The 20541-nt window shown below is 35.1% G+C and overlaps 1 protein-coding gene across 3 annotated transcripts in view; it reads right to left on the reverse strand.

Annotated features, from left to right (window-relative positions):
• Positions 1-940: 940 nt before the first annotated feature.
• CMPK1 (cytidine/uridine monophosphate kinase 1) overlaps positions 941-20541 on the reverse strand; it is a 34453-nt gene continuing 14852 nt past the window's right edge. The window contains exons 3-7 of one of the 3 annotated variants that reach the window (XM_070468200.1): positions 8623-8769; positions 4764-4916; positions 3383-3459; positions 3051-3147; positions 941-1774 (exon numbers count right to left, since the gene is read on the reverse strand). In XM_070468200.1, coding sequence (XP_070324301.1) covers positions 1733-1774; positions 3051-3147; positions 3383-3459; positions 4764-4916; positions 8623-8769 — 516 coding nt within the window. In that variant the 3' untranslated portion in view covers positions 941-1732. The remainder of the gene's footprint in view (positions 1775-3050; positions 3148-3382; positions 3460-4763; positions 4917-8622; positions 8770-20541) is intronic. The other 2 variants (XM_070468201.1, XM_070468202.1) reach the window with 2 other exon arrangements.

The raw sequence follows: 20541 nt of genomic DNA on the forward strand, positions 1-20541 counted from the left end.
AAATATTTAGATCCCCATTAGATAGGGATTTCTTCACTTATGTGAGTAGGAATGGTCTCAAAAATCTTAAGTCTTTACTCTTGCTTCAGACTACAGATGTTTGAACTACCAATAAAATCCTCAGTATTGGCTAGACTAAATCACTAGATAAGAATTCTTTACAATCTCTTTCAAGAAACCAAGGTAATCTTAACACAGATTTTAGTAGTCAATATGTTACAGTACTTATGGATACTTTGTTTTCTATGGTATGTTGCAAATTCATCATTAATAAAGTAAATTTCATAATAGAAATAAATAAACCTATTACAATATAAGAACATTCATAAACTGTCCCCACTATTCCCCAATGACTTTAAATATAAAATCTAATTATACAAAGTCTAAATTCCTTGCCCAATTAAACCCCATATACCAAACAGCATAAGTGCTGAAAATGAGAAATATTTTAATAAATCTCATATTAAGAACCTTGGATACCATTCTGCATTAGTGATGGCAGAAAAAGATAAGGAGAAAACAATTTTTTCAGAGATTTTTAAAGGAACAATAAACGAAAATTCCTTTGGATTGTATAGCTCTTTAAAAATTCTGTACCTTTTACTTCAACATGATGCCCCACCCCCACCCCCCCAAAAAAAAAGAAAAGAATTTACTGAATAAGTAGCCAGGAAGGGAATTAAACATTTATAAGATAAATTTATTATTTTTCTGGCCAAAGTGCAATGATTTTTAAATCTTCTTAAACAACTATGAAAAAAAGTATTCAAGACAATAAAATACAAATGGAAAATTTAACCATTAAATTTCTTCTGCTTTGTACTAAACCCTATACTTAATCTAGAAAATAAACAAAAACATTTTGAAGTATTACTAAAACACTAACCGAATCACTTTTATAAATCTAAGTACATGCATTTCAAGGTTCCACTGCTACGAATTTTGTTAAGATCAGTTTAATCATTAATAACATTATATAATAGAGCAAAAGGAACACATGTCATTAGATGTGATCCCTGACCAATACCCTCAAATTTATATCAGAATAAAGCTGACAATTCCACCAGGCTTTGAATCCCTAGTGCCCCCATCCCAATCCTGGAAGCAAAGACTATGCCCTGTCACACAACTTTGTACAAGCTGTAGTAAAACAAAGTCTAAATTTTCTTACCTCTCTATAGGAAATAGTCAGTTATTTGATAAATACTAGAATACTTCTAAGACTTAATTTTATGAGTTTGTTTACCAAACACATTGTGCAAGAAATGACTACACAAAAAGTTCCTTTGGAATTTGGTCCACGAATTCACTTAAGAAGGTTGGAAATTTAAAACCTGCAAGGGAAAGAAGACACGGGGAATCCCTAATTCAAACATGTTGCAATTACTAGAGGGATATTCACACATACTAAAAAGTTTTGCTCACAAAAGGCACAAACTATATAAGGGATATTCTTTCTGAATAAAAACAAAGAACTAGTTAATACCCTTCTTTGTTTTGTGAGCACCATAGCTAAGATGAAGTCAGACTCAAATTCATTGTCTACTCTCATGATCCAAAAAAAAAATTTTTTTTAATTGAAGATAAAAAATTTAATTGTCTTACTACATACTTTCCAGCCATTAACTGAGATATAATTATGAAACATTAAAATTGCCTTAAAAGGGGGTTGTGACAGCAGCTATCAAAGCAATATTCAAGCATGATTTCAAGGATGCTTTGAGGTTCAGAGTTAGCCTTCTTTGTCAAAAATCTTCACAACTTCATCAAAAACCTAAAATGGAAAAAAGATAATAATTTTAAAAAGCAAAAAAAAAATAAAATAAAAAGCAGATATTGTTAAAATATCATATGGCTAAGTTCCTGTTAAAACAGTAAATTTTATATTAATTTTCAAAATGGATCATTAAAAAACACATAATTTCTTAAGTTTCATCTGCTTTACTTTAAACAGTATTACAATATCATTAACAAAACATATAAAATTAGGAACATGATGCTTCAATTTTATTAGTGCTTTTAGGACAAAACAAACTTCTTAACAGGCTACCAATAACATGATAGAAAGTAAACTGAAGTGGCTTATCTTCCTAGTTCTGATTCTAAAACACTATGTCTTCTAATGTATTACCTCACCTCTATAGGAAGTGGACATGGATAATAAGTCAGAAATGACTATATGATATAAAGAAAAAAAAAAAGGTCCAGGGACTTCCCTGGTGGTCCAGGGGTTAGAGTCCACCTTTCAATGCAGGTGACACAAGTCTGATCCCTGGTTGGGGACTAAGACCCCACATGCCACGGGGCACCTAAGCCATGCACTGCAGCTGCTGTGCCCATGAGCTCCAACCAAAGAGGCCACGCCCTGAACTGGAGGGGCTGCACGCCCCGGTCACAGATCCTGTGCACCGTGACCAGGACCCAGCACAGGCTAACGACTTTTTTTTTTTTTTAAAAAGGTCCAGAAGAAGATGATTCAGGGAATCAGAGACACTAGAACTTAAGAGAAACTAATAATAGTGACTGAACACTGAGGGCTTGCAAACCACAGTTCAGAGACCACTGATTCATGAAGGAAGAGACAAGCATTGAGTTGTGGGAACGCTGCACCTCTGGAGCTACATACTCTAGGATGGAAGTGGTGAAAACAGTTGGGGCGATTCAGCTGGATGATTTCATGTTACAGATTTTTAAAAAATGATCATGGTCCAAATCACAGCTCTGAAGATGCTAATTTTCCAGTGCTCAAAAAAAGAGGTTGGAAATAACAAACCACCTACTTCTTACAAAGAACAAATCTGAAGTTGTAAAACCCACTTTAGACTCTATTCAAAAATATACCTGAAACTAACACAATATTGTAAATCAATAAAACATACATATTTCAGTTAGAAAAAAAAGAAAAAGCTTAGCATTTCCTTTAGTCTCCAGTGTTCTGAAAAGCAAAATAATCTGTCATAACATTGTATTTCTTTTTCTCCTGCATACTGCTTCCCTCCCCACCCAAAATCACATTTTACTTTACTTTTAGGCAGGCTAGGGGTACTCACTTCATCAACAGATTTAGAAGCATCTATTTTCTTGACTTTCCCCATTTCTTCATACAAGTCAATAATTGGCTTTGTTGACTGAAGATAGGTTTGAATTCTGCAAAAGCAGCAAATATTGCAAGGTCCTAAGTATACTTCTCTCCCCTGTTATAGATCAGGAGACAATACAGGACAAAACCCAAATGACACCCTCCCTTATCATCTTTTTAGACAAGCCCTTCTATATTCAAGCATGACATTTTCTTTTTCTGGACCAAAATGGTTAAGTGTTGAATCTGTTACTCAAGTTCCAAACTGAGGCACAGTGGCTATGGGTAAAAACTGCAAAGTACCTCTTTTCCAAGCTCTCTCTGTTGTCATCACTTCTACCACTACTTTTTCCCCTCTCAAGACATCGTTCAATACAGATCTAAAAACAGAAATACATAAAAAGTTATTTTTTAAGATATTAATTTGGCAGTCTTTTGGCAATCTTTTAAACCTGAAAAGAGAAGAAAGTTTGAAGAGATTACCAACAAAACCCTGCTTTAAACCCAATGTGCCTAATTCATTAATCAACATGCAAAGTTGCAACATGTGGTTCAATTTACATAAATTAGGTTAAATAAGTACAGAGCATAATAAGAATTCATTCATGACTCAGTTTTTCCTGTGTATTTTTTTTCAAACCGCAATAAAAAGATGATCTCTATGGGTATGGTTCCATCTAGGATATATTATTAACTTATTAGGTATGAATTACATGCCTCAAACTTTGTTCCATTTGTGCTTACTTTTCAATAATTCCATAAATATCTTAATATTTGAGTCAACGTATTTGCATTTGAATAAAGTATCCCTTGGTAATAGTGAATAAACATTCTTTAGTTATAAAGCTGTGGTAACATTCTAAAAGTAACTTTGAAGAATAAGTGAAAACATATTTTTGGGGGTTGGAAGAAGAGAGTTACATTTTAAAACAACTCAAAAGCTGCAGTAAGTCTCTCCACCACAAGCACATTTGCAATTCAACCTAAGAATAATCAACTTCCTTCAAGGCACTACTGCTGATTCTTATTTTTTCAGGCTGTTGGCATTAATTTAATAAAGTTTATATTACAGCTGTCAAGCAGAGTCAGGTCTTTTAATTAAATGATTCCCCCCCAAAAAAAGGATTCCAAGAAATTCATTCAGCTATTCAAAAGTATGTCTGAGTATGTTATTAGAAGTGCCAGAAAGAAAAAGTCTTCTTTCCTGATTTTTTCATATCATTTCACTTTTTTTTTTTCATTTCACTCTTAAAAGACAAATCAGGCTATCTTACATGTTTCTTTAAAGAAGAAAGATTTCCCAAATTCCCCAAAATGTGTTTCTTTTCCACTAAACAACACCCTAAGGCAAGATACTCTCTGACAATAGTGTCTCCTCAAGAAGTAACAGTGCAGCTTCATTACCTAATATTATTATATGAGTCAACTCATAATTCAAAACAAAACAAGTTCTTGTTATTTTCAAAATAAGGCAAATTTTAGGCCCACAAGTTTACTGATGCCAAACAGCTTTCAATAATTCAACAGTAAGGCAGTGTTGTTCTGTCCATCCAACTTACCAGTTAAAAAATACTGCTGCCAATATAAAATGTAAATGTAAGTAAAATAAATCACTTTCTTTTTCTCTAACAGTTGACCACCAGCTGTTTAAAAGCCCATGTTGGCAGATGAAGATTTTCATTACCTCATTATTACAGTCAAAAAACAAAACAAAAGATACATCAGCTTTCCCATCCATGGTCTTGTTCCAGCCTTGAAGGTTGTCCTGATTTCTTGGAAACCCATCAATCAAGAATTTATTCTTCTGAGCATTGGCTGCCATTGTCTGATCCATTTCCTAAAAAAAAGGAAGATTTGAATTCAATGCTACATTAACAAAATGCAATTTCTTAAGCAGAGTATGTTTTATTATTATTCTTTAAATCATAAGTGTGGAGGGTACATGGGAAAAAAAAATTTAAAGGAAATAACATGTTTGCCTCCAGCCGGCAAGAGTTATGGGTATGTATCCCTCTCCCATTTTATACACATACACACACAATTTTTTTTCCTATAGTTTAAAAATTTTCTATAGTAAGCATATATTATTTTCATGAAATAATAAACAGCAAGAAAAGAAAAATAAGCATTAATCAATATCCTTGCTCCAGCCACTAGAGACCCATATCTTGCTTTCCTTTTCCTCTTCCCAAATCATTTAGCTATGGTAGGAAATACACTGCTTCTATAGGTACTCAGATTCTCTGCAGTAATTCAAGTACAACTGCAAAAAACTTTGGACATTTAAAGAGATTGTCAGCATTAATTATTAGTGTAGGAGTCAATGCTTTTTTTTTTTTTTTTCATAACTGAAGCTAATTTAAACCTAAATGCCACTGGCTATCCCAAAATACAGGTAGCAAGAGAATACATTCAGAAAGATAGCAAGAATTATTTCATCATCCTCTTCCAAAGTCTGAATTCAGGTAGAATGTGGAAATCTGTGAATGGGAGATACAGATCTTGAATCTCTAAATTCTTTTCACTATCAACCACCAGGGATAAGCACAGATGTAGCACTTTGACAGACTCCAGAGAAGTCTCTATTCTAAAGCAAACCAACAACCAGTTCCCTCAGTGCTCAAACAATCCTGGTTCCTCGAGAAGAACAATGGCTGTCAGGACCTAAATTCCTTTATCTGGGGGTTGGCTTTATCCTAGCAACTAGCATCTCCAACATTCACAAAACTTTCACAGAATGCTTTTGTGTCCCTGCTATAGCATTTCTATCCCAATTATGGTAGTAGAAGATATCTGAAGAGGCACACTGATACTCTACTCACTCAACATACACTCATTCAAGGTCTAACCATCAGGGAACATGAAGAGCAAGGTCACGGCCCCTGGAAGGTTTATAGTCCAGTGGTTAACAAACATGTGTAAGTCAGTGTGCTAAGTTCTATACTGAGGTATGCAAGGATGCTGTGAAAAAACCAAGAAGCCAGCACAAACTACCTGTGAAACCGCCAGAAAGAGTTTTACCGAAGGGATGGCAGTGAAGCTGAATTCTGAATAATAAAATGGCAGGCAGGCAGGGATTGAGGTACTCCAGAATGTGTCAACTGGATGTTAAAGGCTCAGAAATGAGGAAGCATAACAGCTTTGATGAATCTGAAATAAGCTGGTAGAGGTGAACCTTAGGATGCATGTAGAAAGTGGCAGGAGATATGACTAGAAAGTTGTTTTTTCAGTTGCTAAATCATGTCGACTCCATGAGACTCATGGCCTATAGCACGTCAGGGCTCCCTCTCCCTCACCATCTCCCAAGTTTGCCCAAGTTCATGTCCATTGAACTGGTGATGTCATTCAAACATCTCTTCCTCTGCCGCCCTCTTCTCCTTTTGCCTTCAATCTTTTCCAGCATCATGGTCTTTTCCAACGAGTTGACTGTTCGCATCATGTGGCCAAACTATTGGAGTTTCAGCTTCAGCATCAGTTCTTCCAATGAGTATTCAGAGTTGATTTCCCTTAGGATTGACTGGTTTGATCTCCTTGCTGTCCAAGGGACCCTCAAAGAGTCTTCTCCAGCATCACAATTTGAAAGCATCAATTCTTTCGTGTTCAGACTTCCTTATGGTCCAACTCTCACATCCATATATGATTACTGGAAAAACCATAGCTTTGACTATATGGACGTTGGTTGGCAAAGTGACGTCTTTGCTTTTTATAATACGCTGTCTAGATTTGTCATAGCCTTCCTTTCGAGAAGCAAGCTACACTAGAAAGTGGGTAGGGCCAAAATCAATGAAAAACTTGTTGTACCACACTAAGGATTTGGGTTTTATTCTGCAAACAATACAGGACCACTGAGTAATTTTAAGCAGTAGAAGAACATGTTCCCATCACCTTTAGAAAAGAAAAAAAAACAAAAAACTCTGACAACACCATAAAGGATGAATAAGGGTACAAAGATGGATCAAAGGCAAAAGACTAATGATAAGGCTCTAGTGATGGTCCAAGTAAGAAAAAAAAAGGATCTGAATTAAGATGATACAGTAATAAAGAAAAAATGCTAAATAGAAGAGGGTAAAGAAAAAGATAATTGAAAGGATCTACTCACTGAACAGATCTGGGAAAGTGAGGAAGAGGTGGAAATAAAGGATGGATCCCAGATTGCTGGCCTGGGCAACTGGGCAGATGGTAGAACCATTAACCAGGACAGGAAACAAAGGGTGATCACATTTTAGATGATACAGTCAGCCTTTGGCATGCTGATTTTGAGACACTTGTTGAGACACTCAGATGGATGCCTAATAGTTAAAAAGGTCTGGAGTTCAGAAAAAAAGATATGTGATAGAGTTACAGATTTTGGCAGCATTAGCCCAGTGAAAACCTTGGGCATGGATAACACATTCAGCAAGAAATGTATAAAATAAGAGGTGAACCAAGAATGAAACCTGAGAAGCATCATGGTTTAAGAAATTTGCAGAAGACTTATCAAAGGAGACTTAAGAAATAGCAGTCACTGAAGAGAATCAAGAGAAACTGTGTCACAGAGAACAAAGGAGGAACGAGTTTCAAAAAGACAGTAAGTTAAAAGAAAAATGACTGAAAATACCCCCTAGATTTGATAAAGAAGATCACTGGTAACATCAGAATAGTTTAAGTGAAGATGGAAATAGAATCTTGGTGCAAAGAGCTGAAGAGCAGAAAATGAAAAAGTAAAAATATAGACTACTCTTTCACAGCAAGGCATAAAAGTGGAGAAAGGGCATTACATTCAGAGAATAAGAAGAGAGGATTTTGTTTCTCTGAATGGTAGCAGGTTACTACAATCTCTGATACAAGAGGTAAGAATGTGTGAAGGAGCCACTCTTCAAGTTTCTCTGGTTCCAATCAGAAGCTCACACATCTCTTTTCCACCAACTTTCAACTATTTCTTGCTGTTCCCACTTATCCATTTCTCCTTCACATTTCTTGTATGTGAAAATACCTATTAATGACTATAATCTTGAGAATCTATAGTGGAGAGTCATGTAGACCCAAGGTATCTGGTTTTTAGATGGGACCTATTTTAGTTTGATAGCTGTTAGTCTCAGCATTTTGCACTGAAGATGGTGATGAATGTACCAGAAAAGGAAACATCACGACTGAGACAATGGCAACAATGGGAGGGTCATGGGAAGGAGGGACAGGGGGAAGGAAATAAAGGAAGGAAGGAAATAGAAAACAGAGAGGAGGAGGGGGGAGAAGAGGAGGAGGAGAAAAGGAAGAAGAAACAGAAACAGAAGAAGGATGGACTGTCTGCACACTGGGAAGGGTGAAGTACACACATATGAATGTTGAGTTGTAGCTGATCCTAGACCAAGGTAGAGAATGTTTCCTACTGTCCAATTTCTTCCCAGGTGAAAGTGGAATTTCCAGTTCTGCCATTCTCAAATACCATGACCACCCTCCACAAGCAAGAAATTCAATACTCTAATTTTTTCATTACTCAAAGGAAGGGCAGATTTAATTTCTCATTTCCTTGTTGGTTTAAACTGGTTGGCATTCACACTCCTTACCCTCCTTAACAAACTGATGGTTATCTCAACTGGCACAATCTTTCCATCTTTAATGTACTTTTCAATTAGTTCACCATATTGTGAATCTGGGTTTTTCCTTTCATCACGGAGAAGTTCTCCTGCAGAAAGGTGTGTGTAGCCATATTTCTGAAAGAAAAAACACATAGGAAAAAAATCAGAATACATTCAACCCAGTGACAGGACTATTGCTTTTTTCTCTTCATGGAAATTTCTATATTCTAATTTTTCTACAGTAAACAAGCTTTGCTTATATAATAAATAAATAATAAGGAAAAATTTTAGAGAGATTTCATACAATCCATTTGCTTAAAAAATATCCTTAACCTACACAGGGCATGGTAGCTATAATGTTCAAATTCATGCAATCATCCCAAAATTTATATAACTATTCAAGGATTAATAGCTCATTATATACCTTCATAAATACAAAGTTTAAATGTAATCAAGAATATTCCAAGAAATGCCTAAAAAAATCTATATAATTCAAGGCAACCCCCCCAAATCTTACCACAGTTGGCTGTACCCACCTTCTGTAAAATCTTTCCTTTCCTTCCTTAAATTCAACACATCTAAATTGAACTTGTCAGCACTTACACAAACCCCATTCTTCTGCCTTGTTCTCTTTCTCAGAAAACAGTACAAGTCCTATCCCCTCCACAAAATTAGCTTTCCTGACCACTCTGAAGAGTGGACACACAATCAAATAGCGTCTTAGAATATCACTGTTTCTCCATCTAGATCAGTATCTTCCTTACCATTCTCAAAGTCCATCTCCTACCTCTCTAGATGTGACTATTGAGATCTCATCTGTAAAATGGGAATATAGATACCTATTTTACAATTTAGTAGTGATGATTAAATGATATAATATATATATAAAATGTCTACCAAAGAGCCTAATATATAGTAGGAGATGAAAGCCAACAATTATCTCCTTGCCATCATGAAGATACTTGAATAATTTGGAAACACTTTTGTACTGTATATACACATCATCTTATATTATTATATGTATGTTTGTGTGCAGGTATATGTATATGTATTCACTTTAGAGGTTCAGATAGACCAATCAAAGGACTTAAGAGAGATACTAGATATGAATACAATGCAAAAGGTCAGTAGTGGTATGGCTAGTAGTATGATTTTGACGACTGTATTACTGACGATTTACAAATGATGTATTATGTCAAGGTACAGGGTAATAGTTGAACGATTACATAAGATGATATAGTGTTATTCTGCCACTTCTGCATGGTTAGAATGTAAACCAATACAGATCTGAGAGACAATTACTGAAAAGCTTCTTCCCACACATGAACTTCCATGTTTCCTTTCATTAAATCAAAACAGCTATAAAATCTATTTTTACTCTCAAATATCACGACACTGAGATCTATATTCAATATTCAGTTACAACAATCATCACATCCCAAACTCTTAAAACTCCCTAAATGAGTTTTCATCTCATCCATATTAAATGTACAGTAAATATTTGATAAATTTTATCTTTAATTTCAATGTTAAGATTTGAGACAGTTCACACACTCACCATTCTCCTTCCAAAATAGAATGTTTCAATTATATATTTTACAAAAAATAACTCTCTCAATTACTCATGCTATAGTGAGTTTTCTCTCTGTGTTTTCCTCTTTTTTTGGACTGCAGAAGCCACACATTCTTTACTCCTTTTCCATTTCCAAAAACTGCTGGCTAAACTTGCTCTTGTTTACTAAAAGTAAGCTAACAATAAGGTAGTCAGCAAAGGAAAACAAACTCTAAATGGTTTATTTGCTGACTAAAATTGGATATAAAGTTTGATGAGATTAAACAAAACCACAGCATTGCTCATGTCTCTCTTAGGCATATAGCTCCTTGCATTGGAAGAAATGATCAAAAGTGTATTCAGTTGTAACAGGCTTTTAAAAACACTCCCATCATTTACAGAAAATGGAAATAAATAAATACAAAAGTACCTAATTACTTAAACTGCTATTTTAAAATTATCTTCACACCACACCATTTTAAAATGCTGATTTTTTATCACCAAGTATAAGCTATGCCAAGTATACTTTTGAAAAATGAGTATGGAAAAGACTTTACTAAAAAAAATGAGATGTGACCTACTTTGCCATTCACTATGTACAAACTTCAGAAAGCATTTTGCAACCACTGTCACAAAATTTTACAGCAGCTTCAGTTCCCCTTGCTTACTCTGGCTCCTACTTGGAAGTCTATGCTTGCCGGATGCTTTCATCTGGTCTAGAGATTATAGCATATGGTTATGTTGAATAAATGCAGAGACAAACAGCACTACACGATGGCAAACACTCAGTGAAATACCAACACTACAGACTGCTCTGTACAGATTGCCTTGGATGTAGGAACAACAGATACATTTAGAAACCCAGCTAGTAATTTAGAAATTAGTATACACACTTTTTGTTTCCTGACGCTGAAGAGCTCAAATTTGCAAGTTTATATTACATTACAGTGGGTTTTGGCATGCACTTTTTAAAAAGAGAGACTAGCTATAAATTGTAGAAGTGTACAAATAAAGTTTTTTTTAAAAAACTACATAAAAAACAACCTTATTTGCAAAGTTCAAGGAGACAAGGAATTTAAATAAATATAATCATGTCAAATCTGTATATGTATCTTTCTATTTCTCATCTACATTCCAGTTTATAAAAACTATTCTATTTACCAGTTACTTTTTTATACTATATTTTTCTTAAGGATTTTTCTGAAGCTTTCCTCTTACCACAGAGTTTCTACAACAAAAAAGCAACTATCACTTACACACTAGTTATTATGGTATTTAATAATAGGTAGACTTTAAACAGCATGTTTTCAAAGCATTCTGCTGTCATTAAGCAGTCACTGATGCCAATTTTGAGGAAAGCAAGAATGGCTATTTCTCAGGCTTAATCAAAACATTTTCACATTCTCTGAAATTTCCTAGTAATTAAAATCTAGTAGGTTACTAATTATAGCTTCAAGAGCAACATTCAAACCACAGCAGGTTATAAATACTATAAACTATAATAACTGCAATTACAAGCTACTACTCAGCTAAAAATAGTAGTTTTCTAGTGACAAATGTATAAACAATTCATTTATTCGAGTAACCGTTTAAATTTTTACTCTCATTTCCTCCTTTAAGATGTTGAGAAACAACTCAATAACTTCTACAAATCAGACACTAAGATTAGGAGGAAGGAAAAAGACACTATTTCTCAACAAGTACAGAATAGCACCCTATGTTACTACAACTAGATAATAGTATCCAGTCTCAAATCATCTATTAACTTCTCTTTCCATCTTTCTAAATTCAGGTAATGTCATTCTATGTGAATAAAAATAACAAGAAAAACAATTAAGACCAAAACAACAGAAAAAAAAAGTTCAAGGTACAAATGATGCATAAATGGCAAGTCCTTGGGGGCAGGAAGAAATCCAGATGCCAGGCAGTTCTTCTTGTGAGTATGGCAATTAGAAAGTAGAGGGAACGCAGCAGAGATAGCAGAAACAGATATATTTTTAAAGCAACCAAGTGAGTTAAAACTGTTGGTGTCCTTTAAATAGCTGACACATGTATGAAGCATCTAAGTTTACTTTGCACTCCCTGTAAGATTCATGAACTTTAAAAATCTAGTTCTTATTCTGTACTGTCAACAATGCATCTTCAGCATAACACCTAGAAATGCTACCTGGGGCCATTCAGACTCACCGGTTTGGCACTTGTTGCAAACAATAGCTTTAGAGCTTAAGGCATCCCAGCAACATTTCATGTAAGGATATCATTTACTTCAAAGGCATTTCCAATAGAACTTCTTCCGATTACTGAAATGTATGACTAGCAGTTTTCAGTAACTTTATCTGCCAGTCTTGGAGAACTTACTTTTGACTATAAGAACTGCTGTACAGTGCCCAGATGCTTAAAACTGGTCAACTGTTTAGGGTTCCTTACAGTTTTACCCAGAGAGGGTTAGAAAAAGGATTTTTCTTATCATCACCATTATATGGAGGTTAGGAAAGAGAGAAAGGGGCGTGGATAGAGAGAGAGAAAGGGATGGGGTAGAAAAAAGGAAGGAGGGACGAAAGGAAGGAAGACAGATCGACTCTATCCAGTGGGAGAAAGGCTAAAAGGAATATTTGATTTAAATTGCTAGCGGATTTCCAATCTCATTTTTAGTTTGCCCTCACTGTATTTCCAAATATGTACATCACATTTGACCATCCCTATTTAATTACAAATCAGCATATTAACTATAAACTATGAAAGTTATAAACCAAGCTAAATCTTTTCTTAGGCAAAATCTTTAGCAGACTGACTCCAAATTAACACGAAGCATATTTCTTTCTCTAATTAAAGAGTGATATTTTAAAAGCTTAGATCCTGCAAAAGAGAAAAGAGGAGGGATATAACCCATTCAATTGCAGACAATTAAAGCACTATTTCATTTTCCTCAGTGTTTGCTACTCATGTAAGAAAACCTTAATTCAGGCAATATGTGGAACTTATTTTAAATCCACAAGTATTTACTGAGTCTCCACAAAGTGCCAGGCAAAACACTGATTTGGGGAGATATTTAGGTTATATTCACAAAAGATGTAATAGTGATTTACATATTTAAAGTGAGTTGAGCTCTATTATTAATTAATAAAGTCAATTTTTCATATTTGCATTAACTTTTCCTAAGGAATTCAGTCTCTATCAGCACTGTCTGCTTGGGGAATGATAAGAAGGTTAGTAAGTTGGTGCAAACATAATTGTGGTTTTGGACTGTGACTTTTAAATCATTATAACTAGGCTTAAATATCTTTATTAATCAAAATAGGAACCATTACGATCAGCACAATCTTGCCAATGAGAAATAAGTTTATTCCTGTAGCATAAAAATCCATGCTTAGGGATTCGAAGAACTCTTGGAAAGCATTTCTGGCCTCCTGCTGGTTGTGGAAGCATTTTCCCTGTAAAAAGTTGTTGAAATACTTGAAGCAGCAGTAGTCAGTTGGCAAGAGGTCAGGGAAATATGGTGGATGATGCAAAACTTCGTAGCCCAATTCGTTCAACTTCTGAAGCATTGGTTGTGCGACATGCACTCAGGCATTGTTGTGGAGAAGAATTGGGCCCTTTCTGTTGACCGATGCCAGCTGCAGGCATTGCAGTTTTTGGTGCATCTCATCGATTTGCTGAGTGTACTTCTCCGATGTAATGGTTTTGCCAGGAAACCTGTAGCAGATCAGTCGGGCAGCAGACCATTAAACAGTGACCTTTTTTTGGTGCAAGTTTGGCTGTGACAAGTGCTTTGGAGCTGCTTGCCAGTCCAACCACTGAGCTGGTCATTGCTGGTTGTTGTATAAAATCCACTTATTGCACATCACAACCCAATTGAGAAATGGTTCACTGTTGCTGTACAGGGTAAGAGAAGACTTCAAAGGACACTTCAAGATGACCATTTTTTTGATTTGCGGTCAGCTCATGAGGCACCCACTTACCAAGTTTTTTCACCTTTCCAATCTGCTTCAAATACCAAATGACTGTAGAATGGTCAACATTGAGTTCTTCAGAAACTTCTTGTGTAGTTTTAAGAGGATTAGCTTCAATGATGGCTCTCAACTAGTCGTTGTCAACTTTTGATGGCCAGCCACTACGTTCCTCATCTTCAAGGCTCTCATCTCTTTGCAAAACTTCTTGAACCAGCACTGCACTGTACATTCGTTAGCAGTTCCTGGGCCAAATGCGCTGTTGATGTTTTGAGTTGTCTCCACTGCTTTATGAACCATTTTGAACTCAAATAAGAAAATCATTCAAATTTGCTTTTTGTTTAACATCATTTCCCTAGTCTAAAATAAATATAAAATAAGTAATAAGTCATTAGCAAAGAAATATGTGAAGAAATATGCATTAAAATGATGAAAAGTGAAAAGAGAAAGTGAAGTCGCTCAGTCCTGTCTGACTCTTTGCGACCCCACAGACTATAGCCTACCAGGCTCCTCCGTCCATGGGATTTTCCAGGCAAGAGTACTGGAGTGGGTTGACCTTCCTTCTCTAGAGGATCTTCCCGACCCTGGGATCAAACTGGGTCTCCTGCACTGTAGGCAGACACTTTACCATCTGAGCCACCAGGGAACTGATGTAAATGATGTATAACATAACCACATTTATTTAAGAATGTATTTCAATATCAAATAGCAAACTTCAAAAATGCAAAAATCACAATTACTTTTGCACCAATCTAACAGAACAATAAATAAAACTTAAAGAATGGTTGATTTAGAAGCCATGAAACAGACTGTTCTCTCATTTGTGTAGGCCTCAATATTCCTCTAACATTTTGCAGGAGGCTTCTCAGAACACTGAGAACTCTGGCATCTGATTTACATACCAAACGGCCCCTATAGCAACTGTGAACTGGAATTTTCACATTTCAATTTCATTCTAGTTGGTTATTTCCAGTATTTTTATTTCTTTTAAGTCATTTCAGCCATTCAGAATTAATCCACAGTCCCTGTATCAGGAAGGGATGGAAAACAGTCAAAGATGAAGGATGATGAGGCCCAGAAACCTCCAGGGGTTCTAGGAGATCAGGGGTAATATTTCAAAAATTTCCAACATTAATGGATAGGCACAGAGGTCTTATTAACCTTAAATATTCATCTTATTAATTAAATGATCAATTCTTACAGTCACTGCAGAGCCTATAAACAACACACTCATATCAGCACAACACTAATATTGTTGCAGGTGGTCTAAGAGCCTAGAATTCAGGAAATTTAAACTTTCTTAGATCTCACTTTCTTCATTTCTAAAATAGAAATAATATCTATACTACCAGAGATCATATCTATACTGTACTACACAATCAGTCACAGCCAAACATCATTGTCAGCTGTTAAAAGCAGAAGCATCTCCTGAAGAACACACTCCTAAAAATGTGGTCTACACTACTAGATTCAAGACCTACCATGAGAGCGCTCAGATCAGGGAAGAGTTACAGTAACTTGTATAGGCTATTCTCGGAGCAAAGTCCAAGATAACCAGTGGCTAAACTACAAATTACATATCAATAAAGGTGCAAAGTCAAAGAGTAACTACAGAATAAGACAAGTATGATACATGAATCCAGTTCACTATGCAAATATCCTCAAACACACAGGCTCCAAAAACCGGCATCATAGATGTATTTAAGTACACTAAAAAACTTATGAGAACCTACAACAATGTGTTTATCTTACTTACTTTCTTCTTATAAACAAACAGGTCTGTAGCCTTCTAATCAACTAGTGATGGCTAATTAGAAAAAGTACATTTTAAAAGATCCTATTCAAGTCAACTTTACCTCAGTTTTAGGTAAAAAATCCTACATAGTACTAAACAGTACTAAAAACTTAAATTGAGGGATACTAATATGTAAGAATTATATGGAGAACCTAGAAACACTTAAAATCAGTATCATAAAAAGCAGGCATAGATAGATTATGGATAGAAATATTCAACACAGTAAATATATAAATTTTCCACAAATTAATCTATAAATTGATAGCAACCTCAATCAAAATTTAACTAGGATTATTTATTTTTTAATGAAACTTGATGAGTTGATTGTCAAGTTTATCAGAAGGGGTAAATGTGAGAGAATGACCAAACTCAAAAATAATATTAACAAACACAAATATGAACTTGTCCTACCAGGTGACATAAAATATTATAAAGCTATAGTAATTAAAACAGGTATGAAAAAAATTTTTTTAATTTTAAATGGACATGAATTTAAAATAAATAAATAAAACAGTATGATACTGGTATAAAAATAGACAAACATAACAATGCAACTCAACAGAGCCCAAAAACAGACCCAAGTATAAATGGGAATTCAATAAATGATAGTTATCATCTAAAAATCAACAGAGAAAAGATGAACTATTTAATAAATGATACTATGCACTGGCTACCATCTTGAAAAAAAAATTAGATTCCTGCACATCATATGCAAAACTAAATTTCAGGTAAATTAAAGTTCTAAAACAACACAATACAAGCAAAACAAAACAAAACAACAACAACAACAAAACCCAATCACAGGATAGTACCAGGGGGAAATAAGACTGAGAGAGAGAAAGACACTCCAAAATAAGAATCAAAACAGCATGTTTGACCATATAAATAATAAAAACTTCTGAACAAAGAAAGATAACATAGATATAACCAAATGAAAAGCAACAGACTGGGAGAAAATATTTTCACCATACAAAGGTTACAGGGTAATATACACTGTATACAAAGACGTCCTACTAACAAAGAAAAATGCTCCATACAAAAATGGGCAAAGGATAAGAACAAACAATTCAGAGAAAAGGAGAGAACAGAAGCTCAACCTTACTGTTAATCATGAAATTGCAAATTAAAGCAACATAATTTCATTTTTCACACATCAGATTGGTTAAAATAAAAAGATGTATCTGGCAATGGCAAGGACTGGGAGTGGGGGAGAACCCAACATCTTGATAGTTTGTGGGAGTGTAAATTGCCTAAGCATTTTTAGAGGGCAATTCAGTCTAACAAAATTTAAGTTTGTACACCCTTTGGCTCAGTAACGCCATTTCTAGGAGTTGTGCTACTGAAATAGTTGTACGTGTGCATAAAGATGCATGTACATGACAGTTTATATTAGCGTTATTTGTAAACAGAAAATCTAAATGTCCACAAACACATGAATAGTTAAATAGATTATTGTATATATTATGAATGGAGTAGAGCTACCTACATGTGCTGATATGGAAAGCTATCCAAGATATACTGTTAAGCAAAGAAATGCATGGCACAGGACAAAAGGCAATATTTGTGCATGCGTTTTTATCTGTGTATAAATGTATCAAAAAAGGACCAGAAAGCCACACTTAAAAATGCTGAAAGGTGATTAGATTAGGAGAATAAGCTAAGATTAGAGAACTTTTTTAGTTTATGTACTTTCAAATTGTTTGAATCTCAAAGTACATGTATACATATAAACTTAAAATTTTTTTAATTTAAAAAAGGCTATATTCTATCTATACATCTCTAAATGGCAAATATCACAAAGTAAGACTGGTGATTTAAGTGTTTTATTAATACTAGATCCTAAGAGAAGAGCAAAATAAATAGCCTAATACTAGGAATATCTCTACATAAAAAGTTATCCAACTTTATGAAAAAAAGAAAAACAGTACCTGCACAATCACAAACTTATTTAGAATTTAAAACTAAATCACTGTTGAGAATAGCAGCAAAAATCAATTCAAATGTTTGGATAAAAATTTCCCTGGAAAGTGATCCATTCCTCAAACAAAGGAGAAACAAAAGTATAATATAGCAACACAGAAACACACTGCATGGGCATGAAGTCAAGAGTTATAGAAGGAGACAGAAAACAGTCCAGTTTGATAGCCTAGAAACAGATGGAAACTTAGAGACACACTGAGTTGAGAGGATCCAAAAGGCACAGCAGTAGAATTTTAAAAGGAAACATACTTCAGTGAAGCCTTACACTAGGCACTTGAGTTCAAAATTATAAGCAGGATGTTCTGGAAATGACACTGCCATGGCAGACAATGTAACCACACTATTTCTAGTCTCCACAATGACCCCTTGGAGCACCTTCAGAACTTTACTGTGCCAACCTCTCTCAAATGTTTTTTTTTTTTTTTAAGAAAGAAAATTAATCTACCTTAGACAACAAAGAATCATCTTCAGTTTTAGTTCATCAACCTGTGCTAATAGGAGGTGTGAAGAAAATCAATATTTAGCTTTAAAAAGTAGTACATGTTTTGAAAAAACTTTGGTATAAAATTTACCTTCATGATTACATTTTTCTTAATTGAAAATTAAAGTCAGTCTACAAATACATTTTTGATGGTATAGCTATCAAATTCTAGTCCGGCCTGGGATTTAACATTGACTACAGACAACTATACCCATTTATATAATGTAGACCAGAATATAAGGGATTCTTGTTTCTTGATGAGAATCTGACTTTTTCACACAAAGGAAATGTCCTAATAAGTGATAAGTTTATGGGTAATTTTTATGGAAAACTTTCTTCCCTGCCGTAACTACACAACAGGAAGAATGCTGGAAAAAATTTTGCAAAATGGACAACCTCTCCCACCTCTCCAGTCTGACTTGGTGAAAGCTACTCAGTTGCCTCCGACCCTTTGAGACCCCATGGACTATACAGTCCATGGAATTCTCAGGCCAGAATACTGGAGTGGGTGGTGTTTTAGTCAGTAAGTCGTGTCTGACTCTTATGACCCTATGAACCGTAGCCTGCCTTTCCCTTCTCCAGGGGATCTTCCCAACCCAGGTCTCCCACAATGCAGGCAGATTCTTGACCAGCTGAGCCACAAGGGAAGCCCAAGAATACTGGAGTGGGTAGCCTATCCCCTTCTCCAACAGATCTTCCCAACCCAATATTTGAATGCAGGCGTCTCCTGCATTGCAGGCAGATTCTTTACCAACTGAGCTTAGACCTGGAATTATGCCCTGGAATCAGTCAAGGAAGTAACACAAATCTATTACTCCCACTCTTCCTTTCCACCTACACTATCCTCTCTCTCTTCCACCTTCAACTCTCAGTCTCAGGCATAATACAGACACTCCCAATTATACCTCTTTTACAGTTTTGGCCTCACTATCAATCTTTTATTAATCTCTGCACCATAGGCAATAGAAAGCATACTGTATGTTGTAAAGTGCAAGATATCAGACTTCATCAAAATTAAAATTTCTGTGCTTTCAAGGGCACTACCAAGAAAATGAAAATATGACCCACAGGATAGAAAAAAACATTTACAGATAATATATCTGGATAAGGGACTTATACCAAAAAAATATTTTTAAAAACTCTACAATTTAGTAATAAAAACAACCCAGCTTTAAAAGTTACAAAAGAGAGTTTTTAAAATGCAATTATTCTGCAGGGAAGAAAAAGGACAAATGATCCAAATAGACATTTCTCCAAAGAAGATACAGAAATGGCCAATAAGTATGGGAAAGTTGCTCAACATCATCAGTCATCAGGGAAATACAAATCAAAACCATGAGATACCAGTTCACACCCATTAGGATGGCTATTTGTTTATTTTTCTTATGCCTTGACTCAAGCAATTTATTCATGTGTTATTAGAATTTCCTCTCCCTATGTGGCCACTGTAGAAGTTTCATTTTGGATGGCTATTAAAAAAAAAAAAAAAGGCCATGTGAGACATGAAAGATGCTCACAGCATTAAGTCATTAGGGAAATGCAAGTCAAAACCACAATAAGATACCACTGTACACCTACTAGAGTGGTGATAATCAATCAAACAAACATAAAATGATAAGTGTTGGTGAAGATAAAGAAACCACCCATCATTGGTAGGAAGGTAAAATGGCACAGCTGCTGTGGAAAATAGTTTGGTATTTCCTCAACAAGTTAAACAGAATTATATGATCCAACAACTCCACTCCTAGCTATATAACCAAACGACTGAAACAGATGCTTATATGCCAGTGTTCATTGCAGCACGACTCACAATAGTGGAAAGCGCTCATCCAACGACAGATGAATGGATAAACAATATGTGATATACACATACAGTGAACCATCATACAGCCATAAAAAGGAATGGATGAAACTTAAAAACACTATACTAAGTGAAATAAGCTGTTAAAAGGGGGGGGGGGGGCACAAATACTGTATGATTCTACTCATACGATGTACTGAAAACAGGCAAATTCAGAGGTAAAAAGTAGACCAGAAGTTACTAGCGGCTAGGGGAAGGGACGAATGGGAAATTATTGCCTAAAGTTAGAGTCTTTGTTTGGTGTGAAGATAAAGTTTTAGAAATCGTGGTGATGGGTGCATAACATTATAA

This window comes from Odocoileus virginianus, chromosome 5 (genome assembly GCF_023699985.2).
Source record: "Odocoileus virginianus isolate 20LAN1187 ecotype Illinois chromosome 5, Ovbor_1.2, whole genome shotgun sequence".
Taxonomy (NCBI): domain Eukaryota; kingdom Metazoa; phylum Chordata; class Mammalia; order Artiodactyla; family Cervidae; genus Odocoileus; species Odocoileus virginianus.